This window comes from Hyaena hyaena, unplaced genomic scaffold, assembly GCF_003009895.1.
Source record: "Hyaena hyaena isolate Hyena2069 unplaced genomic scaffold, ASM300989v1 scaffold_230, whole genome shotgun sequence".
Lineage (NCBI taxonomy): Eukaryota > Metazoa > Chordata > Mammalia > Carnivora > Hyaenidae > Hyaena > Hyaena hyaena.
The window spans coordinates 924,694-944,715 of NW_024080863.1; the positions used below are offsets into that span (position 1 = coordinate 924,694).

Here is a 20,022-nt window from a genome sequence, read left to right on the forward strand (position 1 = left end):
AATTATGTTTCGAATGTCCTAACTGGCCAGAGAAGTGTTGGTCTTGGTAGAGAAGCATGCCAGCCTTCTGTAGGGTGGAAGGCAAAGAGTAAAATTAAAGTCACGACCATACTGGTGCCTGATTTCCCTTAGAGAACAGCGCCATGGTGGGCGCCCTGGGCCTGCGGGGACTGACGCTGCTTATTATAAGTGGAACATAATTGCATCTCTGTCCCACACATGGCGGTCCACCCAGACATTACATGGTGGGGATCTCCGTGGGACATATGCTTGCTCTCCAAGCAATAGTCTGTCCTCTAAGAATACACATGGCAACACCATGGAACTGTTTCTTCTGATCTGGGGCCCTGGGCATTCCGATCTCTACCCCACCCCACCCCCTGCTCTTCCTGTAGTTTATTTCATTTCTTTGCTTACAGATGTTCTGTCAATGATTTGGGAGGGATGGGTGGAAAAAACATGCTGGCCAAGCATACGTCCCTTCAAGCCACCCCTTCCTGGTCCATAATTGAGAGTCTATGACCATAAGATCTCAGGGAGCATAAGAGGGCACCCCTGCACCCTGGCCTCCAGAGCGCCAGGGGGCTTCTCCAGGCTCTGGAGGAGGACCTTTCAATAGGACTTCTGGCCCCAAACCCCTGTTGGGTCCCTTTGAGAGTCTGATGAAAGCAGGCCCTTCCTCCACTGAAAACAAATTCTTTCTGGAAGATTTAATACCCTATCTCAGCAGATTTACGGACCATGGAGCCAAAGCCGAGAACCCTGGCTCAAATTAGCACGAATAGGGAAAATTATCACTCCCAATTGAACTGATGGTTCAATGGGGAACAGAACTGGGTTCATCAAAAGCCTTAAAATGAAACATGAAGACTGACCTTCTTAGCACTTGCCTTGCCGACCAGACGTAGAAAAAAAGTGCCCTGGGCTGTTCTCCCTCCTATGCATCAGGCCCTTGGTGGATGGCCCTGGCAGGGTGTGCCCTGCTTCCACTTCCGCCCCAGGAGCTGGGACCACACCTCTTTACCTGGCACATCATGTCACAGGTTCAATGGGGTCCAGATGAAGGTGGTCACGGAGCAGCACTGCTCTGAGGCCCCTGCACCTAGGAAGCCCCCGGAGAGGGGCCAGGAACTGGCCGGCAGGGAGGTGGGTGTCCAGCTTGGCGAGTCAGAGACAGCCCTGCAAGGAGCAGAGACTTCCGCCACGTGCAGAGCAGGCTCTGTGTTGGATGTGTCCCCTGTGAGCCCACGTTAGGCCCTCGTCACATCCACAGGGCTTTGTCCTGGCCAGAGGACTCCTCCTCGCACATGGGGAAAGCAGGGTGAGGTGAGTGGAAGGCCCTCACCTTTCATGACAGCACCTCCTGAGACTGGAGCACACCCGCAGTTTTCTCTGCAGTGGTAACAGAGCACTGTCTCCGCTGCAGCTGAGCACCAGCCAGGACTGTCCATTCTGTGACATGTGGCTGGTGTGGGACAGGATGAAGGTTAACAGCAGCTCCTCTACAGTGCGCACCAACTCTCTGATGTAGTTTTATCTGGGTCCCCAACAACCTAGGACGACAAAGGATGTACCCCAACCTCTCATCTTCCTCTGGACCAGCTTTGTGGGTCTTCCGCGGACTCATCATCTCCTTCCTCTCCTGCTACCGTATCTTAGGATACCGAGCTCTGAGTCTTATGGTAGAAGCATCCTTCCTTCTAGCCAGATTACAATGACTTGCACCAAGTGGCAGGTCATGCTCTCTCTTCTTAGGTTCTGGAATTTCTTTCCAAGTTGGAATTTCCCTAGGTCTACCCCAGGAATCAAGAGTCCTCTTAAGACTTGCACAAGTCAGGACACCTGACTGGTGTCAGCCTGGAAAGAGGAAGTAGGCCCTCATCACTAGTACATGCCCTCCCGTCTCCCTGGTGGCCCCCATCTATATCTCCTGGGGTGCCCCTGGCCTCCACAGCGAGCTGCCGGGGAGGGGGAACATGGCCCCAACGTCATGTCCACACCTGTCCCGGAGATAAAGCACAGAAGCTCCAGGACTGAAGTTAGCTAGAATCAAGAGGCTCCAAACCAGCTGCTCCCTCCTAGTGTTCACAGGGGAAAAACTGAAGAGCTAGGGAAGACTCTTAAATCAAGCGTGCAGGAAGCAGGAGGAGCGGGAGAAGGTCAGCCTTACAACAGTCCATCTGTGGACTCCGTCTGAATTTTGTTTAGACAACGGAACATAAACCTATTTCTCTTCAGTCTTTCCAGCCGGTAAACATGGTAACATAAACCCCTCTCTGAAAGATGCAGACATGTTTTAGGCAATGAGTCAGACCTCATGTCTCATCCTGCTCCTTCAAGAAGCCAAAATAGACTCGTTCAAAGGCATCACTTCAGTTTGCCACAAAACACGTCCTTGTGAATGTTCTTGGGGGCCCCTGGCCCAGCATCGCTTTACCCAGAAACATGAGTGATCTGAGAAAAGCCCAACTTAGAACTCCTGACGTTATTTTTAGCACAAGCAAACACAGGAGGAAGGGGGAAAGAGCCTTTCGTTTCCTCTCAGAAAACCGATCCTTTTAATTCCTCTTGCCTCTGTCCTGACTGCCATACTCCGAGGCCAGCCCTGTGAGACCCCGGGGGGTGGGGGGCGAGGAAGCCTGGGGATGGTAGTAGGAATAGTCGTCACGGAGGTGGTAATGAAAATACTACTCCTGGTACTACTGCGGGCCGGAGTAACAACGAGAGAGCTGACAGGTGCTGAGTACCGCTCTGTTACAAGCCCCGCGTGAGGTCTTTCTATAGTTCCTCTGATCCAGTCCTTCCGGCGCCCCTGAGAGTGGGTCCCGTTATCACTCCCACTTTCCCGAGGAAGAGGTTCAGGTCATGAGTAAACACACCCAGGCATTCTGCTCCCCGTGCCTTGAGTGCCTTGTACTTCTGTTTCCCCATCCCCCCAATGTCCCTGCAACGGCAGACGAGTGTGTTCACGTAGTTGCAGACGCCTCTGACACACACATCGTGGCTTTGGATGGGCCTCAAGGAGGCCCCCCGCCAACAAGCGGCAGCCATGTTCCCCTTGTTTATTCTGAACCAAATGCACCACTTTCCAAGAATCCGCATCTGGTCTCAATTCAACCCGAGCCAAGAGATGGGACACGGTTATGTAAACAGTGCGCACGGCTGGAGCAGCTGGTCACACAAGCTCTCCTTCCTCTCTTCCGGGGCCCACGGGGACACGCCTGCCATGCTCTGCTCCCTCCCAGGGGCCTGGGAGCCTTCTCTGCCCCTTTTTGTGAGGCCCATGCCAGGAGCACTGAGTCCCGAGGCTCACTCCCTAGCTGGTGCGGGGGTGGGGTGGGGGGGGAGGGAGCGATGCCTCGCTGCCTCCTAGTCCCACCTGCTGCCTGACACTGGGCTGTGTGAGGGGCTGGTCCCCATGCCCCGCTCTTCTTGCCTCTTCCCCTTCCTCCAGGTGTCCTCCCCTTTCTGTTCTTCCCCTCCCCACCAAAGTCCCACTTCAAAAAGTTTTCAAAAGACATCAAAAGATCACTTTTATCAGTCTGAGGTAAGTGTTCCAAATAGCATGGGCTGGGAGAGCCATGTTAGTGCCCTGGAGGGCTATGAAAACTACTTGTTGAAGATAATTAATTACTTTTTAAAGTTTCTTTATTGAGGGAGAGAGAGCACAAGCAGGGGAGGGGCAGAGAGAAGGAGAGCGAGAGAGCGAGACAGAGACAGAGAGAGAGAGAGAGAGAGAGAGAGAGAGAGAGAATCCCAAGCAGGGTCCACGCTATCAGCACAGAGCCCAATATGGGGCTCAAACTCAGAACTGTGAGATCATGACCTGAGCCGAAATCAAGAGCCAGACACCTAACCTCCCAAGCCACCCAGGCACCCCTAGATAGCTTAATTTATTGAGCTGATTGTATGCCAGGCCTGGTGCTCACCAGTTTATGTCTCAAATCCTCACGAAGACATCCTACATTCTGTACACTGTTTTTGCTCAGCCGGTGAGCGAGCTGGGCCTGGGCTGGAGGGCAGCCACTGGAGCCCCATGGTTAGCACTCAGCAGCCTTGGCTTCTGCCATCCCCTTCCTCAGGCCCCACCCCCACTTGGGCCACGCTGCTTGCGGGGAGCAGCCCCTCCAGACACTGACTCAGAGGCCCTCTCTCTCACTGCAGGCACTACCACAGCATGGAGGTGTTCACCCACTATGACCTCTTGAACCTCAACGGTACCAAGGTGGCAGAGGGCCACAAAGCCAGCTTCTGCTTGGAGGACACAGAATGCGAAGGAGGTATCTTGGTTGGGGGGGTGGCTTCAGAGGGACTCAAACTCCCCCACCTGTCCTGGAACCCAGGCCTGACGCTGGGCTCCATCTGCCTGGCCACTGCTCACTCTCCCCATGACCTTTCTCCAGTCAGGGCCTTCCATAGCCGCAGCTATGTGGGCAAGGCGTGGCTACGAAGGATCCCCCAGAGTTATGTTCATGGGCACTGGTGGGTGTGCACGGTCCCCTGGGTAAGGCCCAAACCTGGCTCGTGGTCCCCTCTCCGTCCGGCTGCCACAGCCTTTCTCCCTGTGTTCCAGCGCCAAGTACCCCTGCCCCACAAGCTCCTGCTTTCCATGTCCAAGCCCAGAAGACCCGCTCTGAGGTTCCTAGACTCTCTCAACTCCCTGAGACAGAGGCAGCTCTCTGCCCACACCTCTAGACGGCCACTATGGCTGCACTGTAATCACGTGTGGGCACGCCTGCCGTCTCCACGTGGCTGGGCCTCAAGGGAGGCACACTGATTCCCCTCCATATACCCAGTGCTCAGAGCAGTACCCAGACATGGTAGCCTCTCAATAAAAATGTGTCATGGGCATGCCATTCCGTGAAATCACACAAATGGGTTTTTGAGCACCTACTATGTGCCTGGCAACCAGCTGACCCACTAAGGGTCAGATCCACAAACCAGACTTGGGCCCGCATCCAAGGGCTGATTGTCCAGAGGGTGGCAAGATGACCCCCACATTAAGCTAAAGAATCAGCACCAGCACTATCCCAGATAAGCATTCACTCCATTCTCAGCCTAGTGGAAATGCCAGAGTGGCCAGGGAAGGCTTCGTGGAAGAGGGGGCGCCAGGCTGGGCCTAAAGGGTTGGGTGGGATGTGGGCATCAAGCCAGGGATTCTGATGAAATGGGAACGGATCAGAAACCCCCACCGTGGGGAAGGGATGTCAAGCCCAGAAGCAGCCGAGATTTGAGGGCTTGGGGGAAGGAAGAGATTTGCTGGCTATGGGCTCTGGGAACATCCTCCATCCAGTAGGCCTTCTTGGGGCTCTTCAGAGGGAGGGCAGCACAGAGAGCAGCGGGGCCAGGGTGCATGGTGAGCCAGCTGCCCTCTGCCTCTGCCTGCAGACATCCAGAAGAATTATGAGTGTGCCAACTTCGGCGAGCAGGGCATCACCATGGGCTGCTGGGACATGTATCGCCATGACATCGACTGCCAGTGGGTCGACATCACTGACGTACCCCCTGGAGACTACCTGTTCCAGGTGAGGGGGGCAGGAAGGGGCTCCAGCCCCTGCTGATGGGAAGAGCAGCCTTTTCCCTGGCGATGGGGGAGGCAGCCCCCCTCTTGCTGGTGTCCAAACACAAAACAGGTGCGGAAGGCCAGGAGCCCCACACCCAGGGGTTAGCACATCACAGTGGATCAGGTGACCCAAGTGTGTGAGGCAGTCAAAGGCCCTGGGGAGCTGCCAACCCCCTGAGACATCCGCATTCAGTTAACACCTGGCACTTGCAAATCAAAATGCACGTGTAGCCAGATTTGGTCCTCAGGCTGAGAATTTGTTCCACAGACTCCAAGGCAACCCACACCCGGGGTGTCCTCTGGCAGACACTCCCTGCCACCCCGTCTCTCCCGGTGCCCTCACCCTCCCTTGTGTGTGCTGTCGAGGCTGAAAACAAGCTCACTGACTCGCAAGAGTCTGTGGCTTGCTTCTCCCAGGAAAGTTGACCTCACGAAAGGGTCTGCAGAGGGGACAGTGCCGCTGCCTTCCTGCAGACACCGCGGCATGCTCCAGCCGTGCCCCCGGCCTGGGAGCAGGGGCACCACATTCCCGGCATCGCCTTGTCTGGAGCACAGGTGCACTCCGCCCTGCAGCGCTCCCCGGTGTCTCGTCACGTTCCCACACCGCCACACGTCTTGCTCTCAAGCTTCGCCCCATTGGGTGGCAAAGCGGGTGACCAGAAATGTGTCATTCTGCCTTGAAAACTTTCCCAAGGGGCACTCAGCCAGCCCGGAGCCTGGCCCATGGTCCCCACCCTGTAGACGGCCCTGGGAAGAACCGACACCTGCATAGAAGTGACCACAGTGGCGCTTTGAAAGTTTTCCTGTGCAGTTTCAGAGGCTGGAAATCAGACAGCCAAGCACTTTTCCACCCACAAACCCAAAACCGCAGACTTGGAGAGGCCCAACCAAAGAGCAGAGCGCTCTTTATTTTAAAAAAATGAATATCCATGTCTCTGTGCACGTACACTGTGCGTGGGGTTTTGTGTTTGAGGTTTGCTATCACTTTGCTGGGTGCATGTGTATCACTGTGGCCAACCAGGGCTCGTTAAAGACTGATGGCAGGCCTGGCCGTGCCTACACCCTATGAATGTAGTCCCCCAAGGAAGGGCTGTACTACTACCACCATTTTACAGCCAGGCAAACCCAGGCCACATCACCTCTGTATCTGTGTTCTTGACCCCCGGCTATAGTTAGCAACTTATTGGGCGCATGTTTGTGCTTCTGACTAACAGAAAAGATTTCCCTTGGGACAGACATGGAACTTTAAATGCGTGGTAGCCCTGGCCCGGGATTCACTGGCCCTCTCCATTCCCACAGGGCCCTGAGAGCAGACCTCAGTAATGCTGCCGAGGGCGAGGGCGGGAGAGAGCGGGAGAGAGCGGGGTGGGGGGAGGACGTGCCTTCCAGGCAGAAGGGTCTGCGGGCAAAGGCTCAGAGGCAGGGACGTGTGGGAAGTCCCACCTCCAGGAGCACACAGCCCAGTCCTTGTCCCCACCCTATCTCAGCACGTCCTGCTCCCCAGCTCCCTCCTAGTTCCTACCAACAGCTTGTTCTGTGGCCTCCCTGGGCCCCAACTCCTGCCTCTACTAACCTCAAACCTCCCAGAGCACCCAGGAGAGGGTAACCCCTTTTTGAAGGCCTACTTGTGGGAGGGTGCGTGTGTGTGTGAATCACACAGAGGCAGACAGAGGTGCACATTCTCATTTCTCCGGGCCTTGACCCCTCATCTCTGGCTAGTCCTGCCCCGGGCTGCTCTTAGAGCACAGCACCTGTCATGCTCCCTTTCATGAGGTTTCTCCGACTCTGCAGGCAGGGCTGGTCTCAGTATCACCTGGGCCTGGGGTAGAAGGTGGCCAGGGCAGGACTCAGCAGCCCCCTCTGGCCTGACTCACCCCCCCAGGTTGTCATTAACCCCAACTACGAGGTTGCAGAGTCTGACTACAGCAACAACATCATGAAGTGCAGGACCCGCTACGATGGCCACCGTATCTGGATGTACAACTGCCACATAGGTAAGGTCCCTGGGCACTGGTGGGGGTGCACAGCATGCCAGGGCCGCCCCCAGGCCTGCCAGCCCCTTCCCCGCCCCCCTGCAGCCCACCCTCCAGGAGACAGGCAAGAACTGCCCTTTGTCGAGGAATCAGAGCAGCTTCCTTCTTTGGGGAAAGCGCGCGGGGAATGGAGCCAGCCTCCCATCTCCACACACAGGAAGGAAGCTGTGGACACACAAGGCCTGGACGGAGGCTGGGCTTTCACAGCCAGTTCTGGCTGGGGAAGGAGGGAGGCACAGAATCGGGCTGGAGCTCAGGCCATCTCATTATGCATGTGACCTCAAAAATGTGGGCGTCAGCAATTTGTGGGTTCTGTGTATCATTTTCCTCTGTTGAGAACTAGAAGCTAGTCGCCAATGAAGAAACGTACCCTTGTGCTATAACACGCTGGGGGACAAGAGGGGTACAGGGCTTCCTCCTCTGCAGGAGATGCGATGCCCCCACTCTTGTGATGGCAAAAACGAAATCCGCTGCATCTAGTTGCTCCTGGTCTCACTCTGCCAGAGCACCTGACCTGAGCCGGGCCCCGGGGATGACCGGCACCCAGTTGCTGCCCTGGTGGCGTCACACAGAGGTGGCCCAGGCAGGCCCTTCGGTAAAGGGCGGTGGCTCCCGGGCCCCCGAGGCCACCAGCTCGTGTGGGAGAAGGCTGGGCATCTGGTTTGCCAAACTCTGTCTCCCCGATGCCGACCCCTCAGGTGGTTCCTTCAGTGAAGAGACAGAAAAAAAGTTTGAACACTTCAGCGGCCTCATAAATAACCAGCTCTCCAGGCGGTAAAGCACCAGGCCACCTCCTGTCTTTAGACCACAGCACATCGTCCCCACCAGCTGCAGTCCGACGGATGGCCACACTCCCCCCTCGCCCAGCCCTGCCCCGTCTGCATGCCCCAGCAGCCCTGCCCAAGGCCCAGGAGGAAGGGGTGCGCCTGTCATTTGCTGGGGGCTGCAGCCTGACCTCTGGAGCCTGGGGACGACCTCCAGGGTGCGGCTTGACCACAGGGCTGTGGGCGTCAAGAGCCATCTTGTCTGGGACCCCAGGAGCACGGTTAGCAGCAGTGTCCCACCTAAACCACAGTCCACCCCAAGTATGAGACCACCCCCACTCAATTCACATTACACGGGGCCACGTTGGTGGTGTGAGCGGTCAACCCGAGGTGGTCAGGCTGAAGTCCATTTTTCTCTTCTTAGCTCACGTCCAGCCAACTTGAATATCTAGACCTCTCTTCCAATTAAACAGACTGCGTCTGTTATTCTCACATATACAGATAATGGTGCCATGTGTTTTCCTAACTAGGTGAGCTCAGAGTTGGTGCTTCCCCCTACCCCTTAAATCCTCTTATTTTTCAAGATACCATTATTATTATTTCACAGACTTTGAAAGACAAGGTAATTTAGTGGCATTTAATATTGGGCATCTGGGCCCTTGAAAGTATAGCTCCAAAGAAAAACCCACCCACCTGTGTAAGTGGCTCCTCCTTCTGTTGTTCCAATTCTGTGGGCTGATTCAACGGTGCTAGAGCCAGGGTCCTGGGTGATGAGGACACCCACTGAGCGCCATGTGTCATCACAGACACTTACACATACTTGAAACTTTGAATAAAAGGTTTATGGTACGCATCCGTGTTTCATTTGGGCCTCTGCACCCAGCCCTGAGCCACAGAGCTGCTCTATAGCAGGCGGGCGGGAGCCGGCCCACACTTACAGGCACTTATGGTTTGGGTTCGGTGCCGCAGAGACGGACAGAGGACGGGGCTGCAGCGCGGGGGGGGGGGGGGGGCGGGGGGGGGGGGGGGGTCTCCTTGTGCTCCCACTACAGAAGACCAACTCCTGCCTTCTGAGAGCAACAGTCGAAGGGCCACAAAAATAGAAGTCATGACCTTTCTTGAACTCCTGCTTTGTAGTGTTTTTCAGGGGGCACAGCAGCTGTGTCAGGACCAGATGGGACGTTTAGATTTAAATCATCTTTGGGGGGGGGGGCAGGGGGAGTATGTCCCTCGAGGGCAGCGCCTGGTCCAGGCCCAGTGGACGGGGTGGTGATGCGGAGCATGCACACCAGTGGGGCAGCGGCTGAGCCCTTCCCAGCGCCAGTAGGATGGGCGGCTGGGGCTGGCCACTCTCCCCCAGACACGGGGGCTCCCACCTGTATCAAGAGTGTGCTGTGGCCCAGAAGGATCCACAATGACCCCAGAGCACCAGATGAGGCCTTCTTGGCACAAATCCACCCAAACCAGAAAAATGAGTGACTGGAGACCTGGGACCCACAAATGCCTTTGTCCTGTGGGAGTGTCAAACTCATGAACCATTTCAGATTTTACCTCTCGGCTTTGCTCATGGTTAGAGAATTCTGCAAGCCCTCTGTAACCCACAGCAGCAGGTGGCACTAGGACAAGTTCACAGGGTTGGGGCCCTCAGCACTACCATCCACTCTTCCTGCAGGAGGTTAGAGTGCCCAACTTGTCCCAAGACTGGGCATGTGTCATACAGCAGGTGCAAACCACCCCCCCCAACACACACTGGGCAAGCACTGGGCCAAAGTGCCTGAGGCCCAGCTGGGATCCTCCAGGCCAACCTAGGCGACCCATTGCTTCAGCAGCCCTGTCTAAAATGGGAGACAGCACCCCCTAGTGTTGCCTGGCAGACCACTGCATGTGGAAACAACTTTCAAGTTTTTATTTTTTCTCAACTTCTGGAACTAGACCAAACTAAAGCCCACCACACCCAACAGGGACACCCTAACACACAGTGCAGGGCTGTTCTGGTGTCTGTAAAGGCTCGTGGCGTTGGGGCACCGGCTTCATCCTGGGTGCACTGGTCCAGGCTTACGGGGCACCGGTCCAGGCTTACGGGGCCCCTCAGGGCCTCAGGGAGGTAGAAGACTCGACGGCAGGCCGCTCTCTCTTCTTGTGTTGGAGCCCCAGGGCCCGGGCCACCAGCCTCCTGGCCACCGCTGTATTTGTCTGTGGTCTCATCTTTGCCAGACGCAGGAGCTCTAGAAGGAACGCCCCATGGGACAGGGACTTGAATTCAAGGCTATGGCCACCACTCCTCCCAGTGACTGTAGACTATGAGCCAACCTCGAAGGCCCAGCTGTGCCCACAGCATGGCCGCGATGCTCACGGTGTCCTCACCTAATCCTGCTGCTTCTGCACCTTCCCTGTCTCTCTGCCTGGGGGAAGTGAGGGGCAGGAGGATGGGTTAATCTTATATGCCTCCCCGAACTGTAGGGCCATCTGAGAGGGAAGTCAGGTCAGGGAGGACAGCTGGAGCTCTGGGACTGACAGGATATTTACTGTCCCCAAGTCTGGGGCAAAGGCTACATAGGCCACAAGAGCACTAGATAGCCTAGCAGACCTCTTCTGAGCCAGTTTTGCCAGCCACTGCTTTGCAGCCACAGAAAACCAGCTTCTAAAAGCCCCCATCATGCTTTCTGGCAGGAGAGAAGGAAAAAAGAGGAGGTGTCATTTACTTGGCATCTTCTATGTGCCCCCCCACAGCTCTAGGCAGGTCTGCCAAGCTCTTTTATTCACTCCTCCACTCCACCCTGTACAATCTGCTTATTTTACAGAGAAAGGAATCAACTCACAGACATTAGGTGACTTGCTCAAGGTCAACTTAAACAGGTGACGGAAGCGGTATCATGCCCAGGGCTGACCCCCAAATCCAAGCTCTTTCAACTCCACTGTAAAATATGGTTCCCGTGACCCTACAGGAAACACCAGGCTTTTCCCTGAACAGCACCCAGAAGAGGTGTGCACAGGAGGGCAAGCCCAGCACAGAGCACCTGGCAGTCAGCTCTCCCTACAGGGGCCCTTCTTCCCTTGGCACCCCTAACCCCCGGAATAGGAAAGGAGCACCCCTTTGGCCACTGTAGCCCAGGGGTCCTAGGGCAGAGAGCTGAAGGCCAGGGAATGAACCAGAAGCAAGGCCCCACCTTGCCCAACCCACACTCATACAGCCTTGCGATCGCCACAACTGGCCTCCTTACTTGGCCTTTGCAAGGCTTTCAGCTTTGACTGCTTGGTTCCCTGCGTGAGGGGCCGGATCTTGAGCACAGAGAAATCCTTGGTCAGGGCTTCAGCGGCTATGGAAAGAAAACAGATGTGAAGCAATCGCTCTTCCTCCTGGTGAGGTCCCCTCAGAGTCAAGGAATGCATGTATCACCCTAACTGATGGAGCTGCTTTGTGCGCCCATTTAAAGCTTGGGGACAGGGCTGCCCTGACACCACTCTGACTGCGCAAGAGACAACCACCATATGCCCACCTCACACCCCCAGCACCCCACAGGCCTGCCTACACAGGGCACCTGTGCAGGGCCAGCATCCACACTCTACTCTGGGTGGGTCAGGAGCCACACCAACCAGTGAGGCTACAACTCTTGACACCAGGGGAGGCAGCTCCCACCCCCTACAGCCCAGGAGCTTCAAATAAACTCTACCCTTCCCCCACTCACGACCCTTCTGGGTGCATGCCCTTATTGCCCTGAGTTTTGCGGGGCCACGAGTACTTGAGCTTGTCAGACTCAGTGTGTCAGAGCTGGTAGGGGCTTCGGGTCCAAGCCACCTTTTTATGCAGGAGAAAACTGAGGCCAGGACAAGACATACTCCTCGCACACAGCTTGGGAAAGTGGCCGAGAGGGAGCGGGAGGCCGGAGTTACAACCAGGAGGCTGGCTGATATCCCCAGATCCGCATCCCAGACCACTGACTTTCTGGGAACCTCAGTCTCCCCATCTGTAAAATAGAAGTAATCTGACCTATGTCTTGAGGCTGCAAAGAAAAACAAGTAAAAATGCATCTGTTTGAACCACATAAACTTATCTGTATATAAATGCTTTTCATCTATGACAAGAGCACTTTCACAGGATCTATACATGGAAGCCCCACGGGCAGCGCCCGAGACGTGTACTCAGTAAATGTCACCAGAACCTGAAGCCCCTGGCCTGAGGGACCACTGTGAACAGGGGAGGGTGTGGGCTGCCTGGCCTGGACCCTGCTCTGCCACCTCTGAACTTCCGGATTAGGCAGGCCGGGGGTGGCCCTGGCAGTCCACTCGCTCGGCTTAGCCTGCACCCTGACACAGGTGAGCCTTCCCAAGTCGCTGGCAGTCAGAGCAAGAGCCAAGCCCACCGTGAAGCCACATTACCTGAGGCCAGGCAGGGAAAGACACCGAGCGCGTGCGTGTCATCTACCCACTGAATCTTGAGCCCCTTCTCTCTGTGCCGGGGAAGAGGAGACAGAGTGAGTACAAAAGCAAGGGGCAAAACCCCTTCTGAGAAAGGAGTCCCCTCCCGCCTCCAATCATCCGACGTTACGAGCCCAACACAAGTTCCAATCTCCCCTGGGAAGGAGACAGCCCTTTGCAGCAAATTATCTCTGAAGGTTGGCTTGAGAAAGACAAATACCACCCGTGTTAATCAGCTAGGTCCCAGATTCCTAGAATGCAGAAAGCCAGGACTCAGAGAGCAGAGTGCCAAGGGTAAAGGTGGCTCCACACAGGCGCCACTGCAGCAAGGCCAAGGGCATGGGGTCCAAGGCTGGACACAAAAGGCTTTATGTCCTAGGGACAGAGGACAAGACCTAAAATAAGCTTGTCAGTGTTACTGGCCCTAATCACCTTCCATCCTACTGCTCAGGAAAGCCACACTGAGTGTGCGGCTGATGAGAGGCCAAAAGCAGTTCAAGCCCTCAGTTTTCCTGTGCACACTGCGCACACTGGCTGAGAAGGTCACGGGTGGCCCCTGTTTGGCCACACCTTTAGGGAACGAGCATATAAGCCCCTTTTGCCCCACCAAGCTGCCCCTTCAGCCTTCCTCAGGCACAGGCGCAGGAGCAGGCTCAGGAAGGCAAGGAAGGGCAGTTTCAGAAGCAGTCAGAAAAGGAGGCCAAACGGAAAGGCACCTGGCTGTCTTAGTCCGTGGAGCATGAGATTCTGGATATCAGGGTTGTGAGTTCAAGCCCTGTGTTAGGTGAAGAGATTACTTGAAAATAAAATCTTTAAAAAAAAGAAAAAAAAAAAGATCTAAGCAGGAAAAAAGAAGGGAGACTAGAAGAAAGAGAGCGAGAGCGAGAGAAAAGGACTGGAGTTAGACCCAGGAAATTTGGGAAAACCGAAGTCTTTTCTTGCAATATATCCTCTTGGTTCCCATCTCCTCCCTGACTCTGCCTGAGCACATTCAGGCCCAGCTCAACCCAGAAACAGTTCCTGCACAGAAATGGCCCACGGTCCACTGATGGAGTAAGGCTGGGACGTGGAGGCAGTGGGCTGCCGGTGTCATGCATCCCAGGGCCTGGCTCCCAGCAGGCGTGGGGGGGGGGGGGCCACGGAGGGGCAGGGAAGGACGGAGGTCTGCTGCCACGTACTGGCAGGACCAGATCTAGGGCCACGGAATATGTCCATCACCGAAAAGTCAGCTCTTCTCTTCTGTACAGTCACAAGCCACAAGGAGCATGAAGCCCCGAACAACCACATCCACCTTCTGCCTTTCTTTCCAGAGCTAGACACTGGGGCAGGGCAGGCAAGTGTCCCCAACAACAAAGCAATGTCCTAGCTCCTCTCCAGAGGCCAGCACCCACCTCCCCTGCCTCCCTGAAGCTTCCGGAGCACTCACTGGAACTCGGAAAGTGCTGCCAGCAGGTCCTCAGTCTTGAGTGTCGGCTCAAAATCATAGATCTCCACCACGTGGGCAAAATCCTTCTCTCCAGGCAGCTCCTCCATGAAGGAGGACGTGTCCACGTGGATCTTCTCTACCTGAATCTCCTTCTCAGTCAGGTTGTCTGTTATCTGGGAGAGATTGCACCCTTTAGCAAGGGGAGCTCCGACACACAGGGCTCCAAACACCTGCTGTCAAAACCACACACAGTCCTCCAGGTTCCTGGGCTGGCAGGGAGGTGAGCACCTAAAGTGGCCTCCCACAAGCCATACCCAGCAAGTGTGGGAAAGGCGGCAGAATGGGCTAGAGGGTGGAGAGGTGGGAGTTCTAGGGAAGGGAACTTTTATGGAGTCTCCATTGGGTAACTGGCATCTACATGCAATAAGTTTCATAGACTCCTGAAAACCGTATTCTAGGGGCGCCCGCGTGGCTCAGTTGGTTAAGTGTCTGACTTTGGCTTAGGTCATAATCTCACAGTTCGTGGGTTCGAGCCCTGCATCGGGCTCTGTGCTGATAACTCAGAGCCCAGAGCCTGTTTCAGATTCTGTCCCCCTCTCTCTCATTCCCTCCCCCGCTCACATTCTGTCTCTCTCTCTCAAAAATACCCTATTTATAGATGGAAATGCTATAAATCAAAGAGTTAAGTAATTCTACCTGAAGATACACAGTCAGTAAGAAACAGAACTGGGCAAGTTCAGGATCTTTCCTCCCTTTAACAATGTGGTCTTTCTGGTCTCTACCCTTCATCTATAATGTAGTCATAAAAGATGCCTCCCCTCCCAACTGAACACCGTAGCTGGTCCCAGGGGCAGTTCCAAGGAAACGAGATTTGTAAGACAAAGCTTCAGGCAGAAGAATCATTCTTATGACCAAGGTCTGCAGTCCTTTACGAAGCAATTCCACATGTATCCTATCTGTTACCTTGCAAAACACGTATTATTTGTTTCTCAGATGAGAAAACAGATTTAGAAAAATAAAATGACTTGCTGGTAGAGGAGCCTGTCAAACAGCTCCTACGCGGTTGCACGCCCGACCCTATATCCCGAGCCTCATCCCTTCCACCTGTCAGTCCCGACTCCTCCCAGCAAGGCCCAATGCTCCTCTCCTACGTCTCCTAAGGGGGCCCTGTAACTCAGCACCCAGCCCTGCTCAGCCAGCACAACCCCCCGCCCCTCCTCACCAGGACCCTCGGTCCCCATCCACCCTTGACCACACCCACCTCGCTTCCGCCCTCCCTTTTCCGGGCTTAAGAGCCTCATCACCTCCTGCAGCAGCTCACTGTAATCATCCCCGGGGCAGCTGCCAGGCCCCAACTCTTCCAGCTCTTCCTCTTCCTCCTCTGCCAGGCTCTTCACCTCACTCCCATTCCCCTCTTCTGAGTCCAGCCTCAGACTGGACCCAAGCCGTGTGGACATCTCCAACCCGTCTCCCGTCACGGAGTGGCTCTCGGGCTGTGGGGACTCAATGCCAACTAAGTCCAGTAGCTGTTCATCGTCACAGCGTTGGTCTGGGCCCTCTAGGTCCTCAGGTGCCTGAGTCGTCAATGCAGGGAGGTCCTGATCAGAGTCGAGGTCCCCAGCACTGACATTTCCAGGCTCTTCCAGGGGCCCAGCAGCTGGGGCATCTCCCTGGAGCCCTTGGGTAGAGGGTGGCGCCCATTCTTCTTGCCTGCGCAGTACTCGGGGCACGTACAAAGCCTGATCTGGTTTGCGTCCACGATGCCACCGGCCAGCCCGTGCCCCTCGAGGACCAGCAGGTGCTCCTTGGTTTGAGGTGGGCCGAGGTCCTCGGGCCTTGCTAGGCTGGGAGGCAGGAGGGTGGCAGGGGCCGGACAGTCCATCTGAACTGGGTAACCTGGAGCAGCAGATGATCAGAGCCGTGGTTAGGCCCCGGGGAAAATGGTTTACTGCAGCTACCTGCCATTCAGGCATGGGGCTCTCAGGTCAGCATTAGGCCAAAACCCAAGCCAAATGACCCCTGAAAACGCCATAGCAAGGCAATGTAGTGGAGGCCAAATGCCAACTTAGAAGAAGCCCAAAGTGACCAGCTCTAGCGTTACACGCAATTAGAGATAGCTAAATCTTCAGCTATACGCTAAATGAAATAAGTGCTCGCATTTAGGAACTTTGTTGTTAGAAAAATATGTAACTTTAAACATGGTAGTCACTATGGTAAGATCCTGCAAAACACACACGGTAATGGATGTGTGAGGATCAAGTGTGCCTCCCACATTCCGTGGCCTCTCGAGGCAAACACGCTCACTGCTTTAACTGCTCTATTCTTCCCTCTTTCGGCCCAAGCGGACAGCTGAGTTTGCTGAATGAATTCCACAAACAACACACACTTACTCCACTGCTGTAGCAAAGGGCAGCACAGACTTTAGCAGCTGAGGTGGGGACAGAGGCAGCAGCCTGGGGCCCTGCTGGCTCTGGTTCCTGTCCACCTCCTCCCCTCCCCGCAAGGAACTACCGAGGGCCCTCCACAGCACTATGATACACACCTGATATCCAAGTGACAGATGACTGTCCTTCTCCTCCAGCCCTCCCCAACAGAGAAGCTGCTCAGAAGATCAAAATTCTCTGCTGTCCTGTGGATCAGGTACCGGAGGCGACTGGAGAGCGGGGGGAAAAGAAGTACCCTGGGAAGGGATGGGAATGAGTGCTGAGCGGGGGCTCCAGGAGCTCCATCGAAGGCCTGACCCCCACCCCAGGTCCCTGCCCAGTTTACGGGAGGCCAGGCACTAGGCTCCCTCTGCCCCTCTGTGTCCCTGGCCACCTGCAGAGGATTTGGGCATAGACGTTATCACAGGAGCTTTCCATTCCTGTGCTGGGATCCTTCAATCTCTGGGCGATGCTCAGAATTACACAGGAAAAATGTGGCTGGGAGAGACTAGTGAGGAGGTTATTAAGCCCACAGGCGGAGATCAGAGGCAGGTAGGAACCAGCTACTTGGGAAGGCGACACGGGTGGCTCTGGGCGAACCCACCCTCCCTGCACAGGCAGCGCGGGCCCTCCACCCCGCTCCAGCTTACTTTGACAGCTGCTTCTGCAGCACGAAGCGGTCCAGCTCCTCCTGGATGCGGTGCACAAAGTCATTCTCGGCGGAGGAGAGGAAGACGCCGTCCCAACAAAGAAGGGCCAGGGTGACAGGTGGGAGGGCCTGTGGGGCAGACGGACGCGCCGGGATCAGATCACAACCCCTGGGCCCACCCACAACGCCGCAGCGTCGGTGCCGAACAGGTCTTGGAGGCCACCGCGGCCAAGGTCTCTCCTCCATGTGAGGAGGAGCCAGGCTCCGAGGCGGGGAAGCACGTGCCCAGGGAGGAGTCTCCTGGCCCTGCTGGGACGCGCACCGCTGCACAGAAGCCCCACGCCGCGCTCCCTCCCTGGGGCGGGCCCGCCGCACTCACGCCCGCAGAACCCGCGCGGCGCCCCTCGGGCCTGCTCGGCGGGCGCCGCCGGCCCTCCCCAGGCCGCGAGCGAGAGGCCCCAAAGGCGCGCGGCCAGCCCGGGGTGGCCACCCGCCCCTAGGCCCACAAGCCGCACTCACCGCCCCTCCGGTCGCCGCAGCTCTGAGGGCCCCGGAAGCCCGCGCGCGTCCCGGAGAACCCAAGCACCACCGGGCCTCCGCGGAGTCACAGCGCCACCACGCGGCCCGGGGGACGCATCACAGAAATGGCAGAGGGGCGTGTAGATTTTTTTTGCCCGTGAGAGTACCCTGTCTCCTAGGATTAATTAAGTTCAGCAACCACTTTTGAGGGGTTCCTATGTGCTAGATCGTGAGGTACCAGTTTGTCCGGCTCCTTGCTCCCCTCCGTAGGGGAGGAAAGAAGTTTCTGGGCACCTAATATTTCACCACCTCTTGCCCATCACTGCCCTTTCTTTTGCCCTCATTGATGGAATGTGCAAAGTGGTCCGGCTGACACCAAGCGGTGACTGACAAGGTGTACTAGCCTTGTGGGTAACTGGGCGAGGCAGCAACTAGCATGGTGATTTGCAGGCCATCATATTAAACTCCCCTGCTACATCCAGAAGTAGCAGACTGCTCCTGGGATGGGCTACTATAATCTAGGAGATCAGAGTCAAAATCCTCCTGTTTCTTGAAAGGTGCTGAAGTGTAAGCCCCTGATCATCTTGAATCCAGAAGCTCAGAGCATAGCAGAGCCCTGAGCTAACAACACATAAGATCCAGTTTTTAATATAGAGGAGGGACAGTCTGAATGTACCCTGTGGTAGGATATGGGCAAGGTCATGGGGACAGTGTACCTCAAAAGGTGGGATGGTTGTTTAAAAAAAAAAAAAAGCCGTTTTTAAAAAAATAAGATGGGCTTGGAGAAAAGGCTTGGGAACAGAAAAATGGAGAAAAATTAAGATTCATTTTGCTTTCTCACTTTTCTCAGGATATTTCTTTAAAAGATGGCGCTACTATATCACATTTACAAAAACTGTCTTTTTGGTAGTTTGAAAAATAAAAACGACCTAGGATAAAGACAAAACCCAGTGCAGGGAGAACTCAAGGGAGCCAAGTCTTGAGTCCCCTTTCTGGACATGGTTGTGAGGAGTCTCAGAAGGCCAGGCAGGTCCCCTGCCCTCAGCTTGAAGGGGCGTCCAGCCTCGGAGGAAGCAGAGGATAGGAGGGTGGCAGGAAGAACAAGAGACATCCATTTGGTTTCTGACCCCACAGGCCCCACCCACTCCCCACACAGGTTTAAAAGAAGTGGGAGCAGGCCTGCAGAGAATGCAGAGTGGCCACACGATGGCACTGTTTCTCCGACCAGGGTTCCTTGACAGGCCCGGGAAAGGCTGGAAGGCAAGCCCACTTAATCACAGCCACAGACCAGATCTGAACTGGGAGAAATATGCCTGGCGACTCAGAAAACAAAGGCCCAACTTTCTCAACAGAGTGGCTGTCTCTCCCCAAAACAGAGGGACAAATCAAAAACCCAGGCAACAAGCCATGCCCCCACCTCTTTAGAGAGCCTACAGTACAGATGTTCAACACATTGAGACAGTAAAAACAAAGCTTGTAGAGGAAGACTGCCGCTGAAACGTTGTACTAGACCCTCTTAAGGGAGCTCAGAGGCTGAACAGAAAAAAAGGTGTCAGCATGCCGGCCTCCACCACGGGTGGAGGTTAAGAAGCAATGGATGCCCAGATAAATGTGGAAGGGAATCAAGATGTATCAACTGACACTGTTTTTGGGACAATATCAGGTGAGGATAAAATGGTTCTCTAATTACTCAGAGGTGAGTAACCAGAACAAAAAGCAGCACGAAAGATATACAGAATTTCTACAGGGAAAAAAAAAAAAAGGAAAAGAACATAGTAGGACAAAGAGCAGAGCAGAGCATGGAGGGGAAGAGTATATTTGAAGATCATCTTGAGAAAAGAGAATAAAATTGCAGTTAATAACTGCTTCACGTTCCCAAGGAAATCAAAGAAAGCCTGATTTCCCAGTCACAATGGATAAACCAACAGGCTGAGATGAAAGAACTGTAAGAGCCACGGAAAGATGTAAAAAAGGCAATCATGTTCATCACAGGAGCTACAAAAACTAGAGCCAACTAAGCAGTGACGCTGAGTAAATGCTTGTGGAACAGAAGATTACTATTTACTGTTTAATGAGTGCATATAAACTGCACTTGTTAAATCCTTACAGCAGCCCTTTCAAATGGAGATTGTTACCCTATTATAGAAGAATAAGCTGAGGTTTAGCCAAGGACACCCAACTACTAACTGCACAGTTGGAACTCTCTCAAACCTAGATCTAGCCTGACTG

General features: G+C 55.0%; 2 protein-coding genes across 8 annotated transcripts in view; one reads left to right on the forward strand and one right to left on the reverse strand.

Annotated features, from left to right (window-relative positions):
* The window catches only part of LOXL2 (lysyl oxidase like 2), a 94,598-nt gene extending 85,389 nt beyond the window's left edge, over positions 1-9,209 (forward strand). For all 3 annotated transcript variants that reach the window (XM_039243769.1, XM_039243771.1, XM_039243770.1), the window contains 4 exons: positions 4,165-4,280; positions 5,389-5,525; positions 7,446-7,557; positions 8,295-9,209. In XM_039243769.1, coding sequence (XP_039099700.1) covers positions 4,165-4,280; positions 5,389-5,525; positions 7,446-7,557; positions 8,295-8,374 — 445 coding nt within the window. In that variant the 3' untranslated portion in view covers positions 8,375-9,209. The remainder of the gene's footprint in view (positions 1-4,164; positions 4,281-5,388; positions 5,526-7,445; positions 7,558-8,294) is intronic.
* A 1,036-nt stretch (positions 9,210-10,245) lies between these two features.
* The window catches only part of R3HCC1 (R3H domain and coiled-coil containing 1), a 42,206-nt gene continuing 32,429 nt past the window's right edge, over positions 10,246-20,022 (reverse strand). For 2 of the 5 annotated variants that reach the window (XM_039243765.1, XM_039243764.1), the window contains 8 exons: positions 17,276-17,403; positions 16,745-16,882; positions 15,507-16,098; positions 14,203-14,375; positions 12,738-12,808; positions 11,582-11,677; positions 10,948-11,023; positions 10,246-10,585 (listed from right to left, as the gene is read on the reverse strand). In XM_039243765.1, the coding sequence (XP_039099696.1) occupies positions 10,276-10,585; positions 10,948-11,023; positions 11,582-11,677; positions 12,738-12,808; positions 14,203-14,375; positions 15,507-16,098; positions 16,745-16,882; positions 17,276-17,403 (1,584 nt within the window). In that variant the 3' untranslated portion in view covers positions 10,246-10,275. Of the gene's footprint in view, positions 10,586-10,947; positions 11,024-11,179; positions 11,276-11,581; positions 11,678-12,737; positions 12,809-14,202; positions 14,376-15,506; positions 16,099-16,744; positions 16,883-17,275; positions 17,404-20,022 lie in introns of those variants that run through there. The other 3 variants (XR_005530436.1, XR_005530437.1, XM_039243766.1) reach the window with 3 other exon arrangements.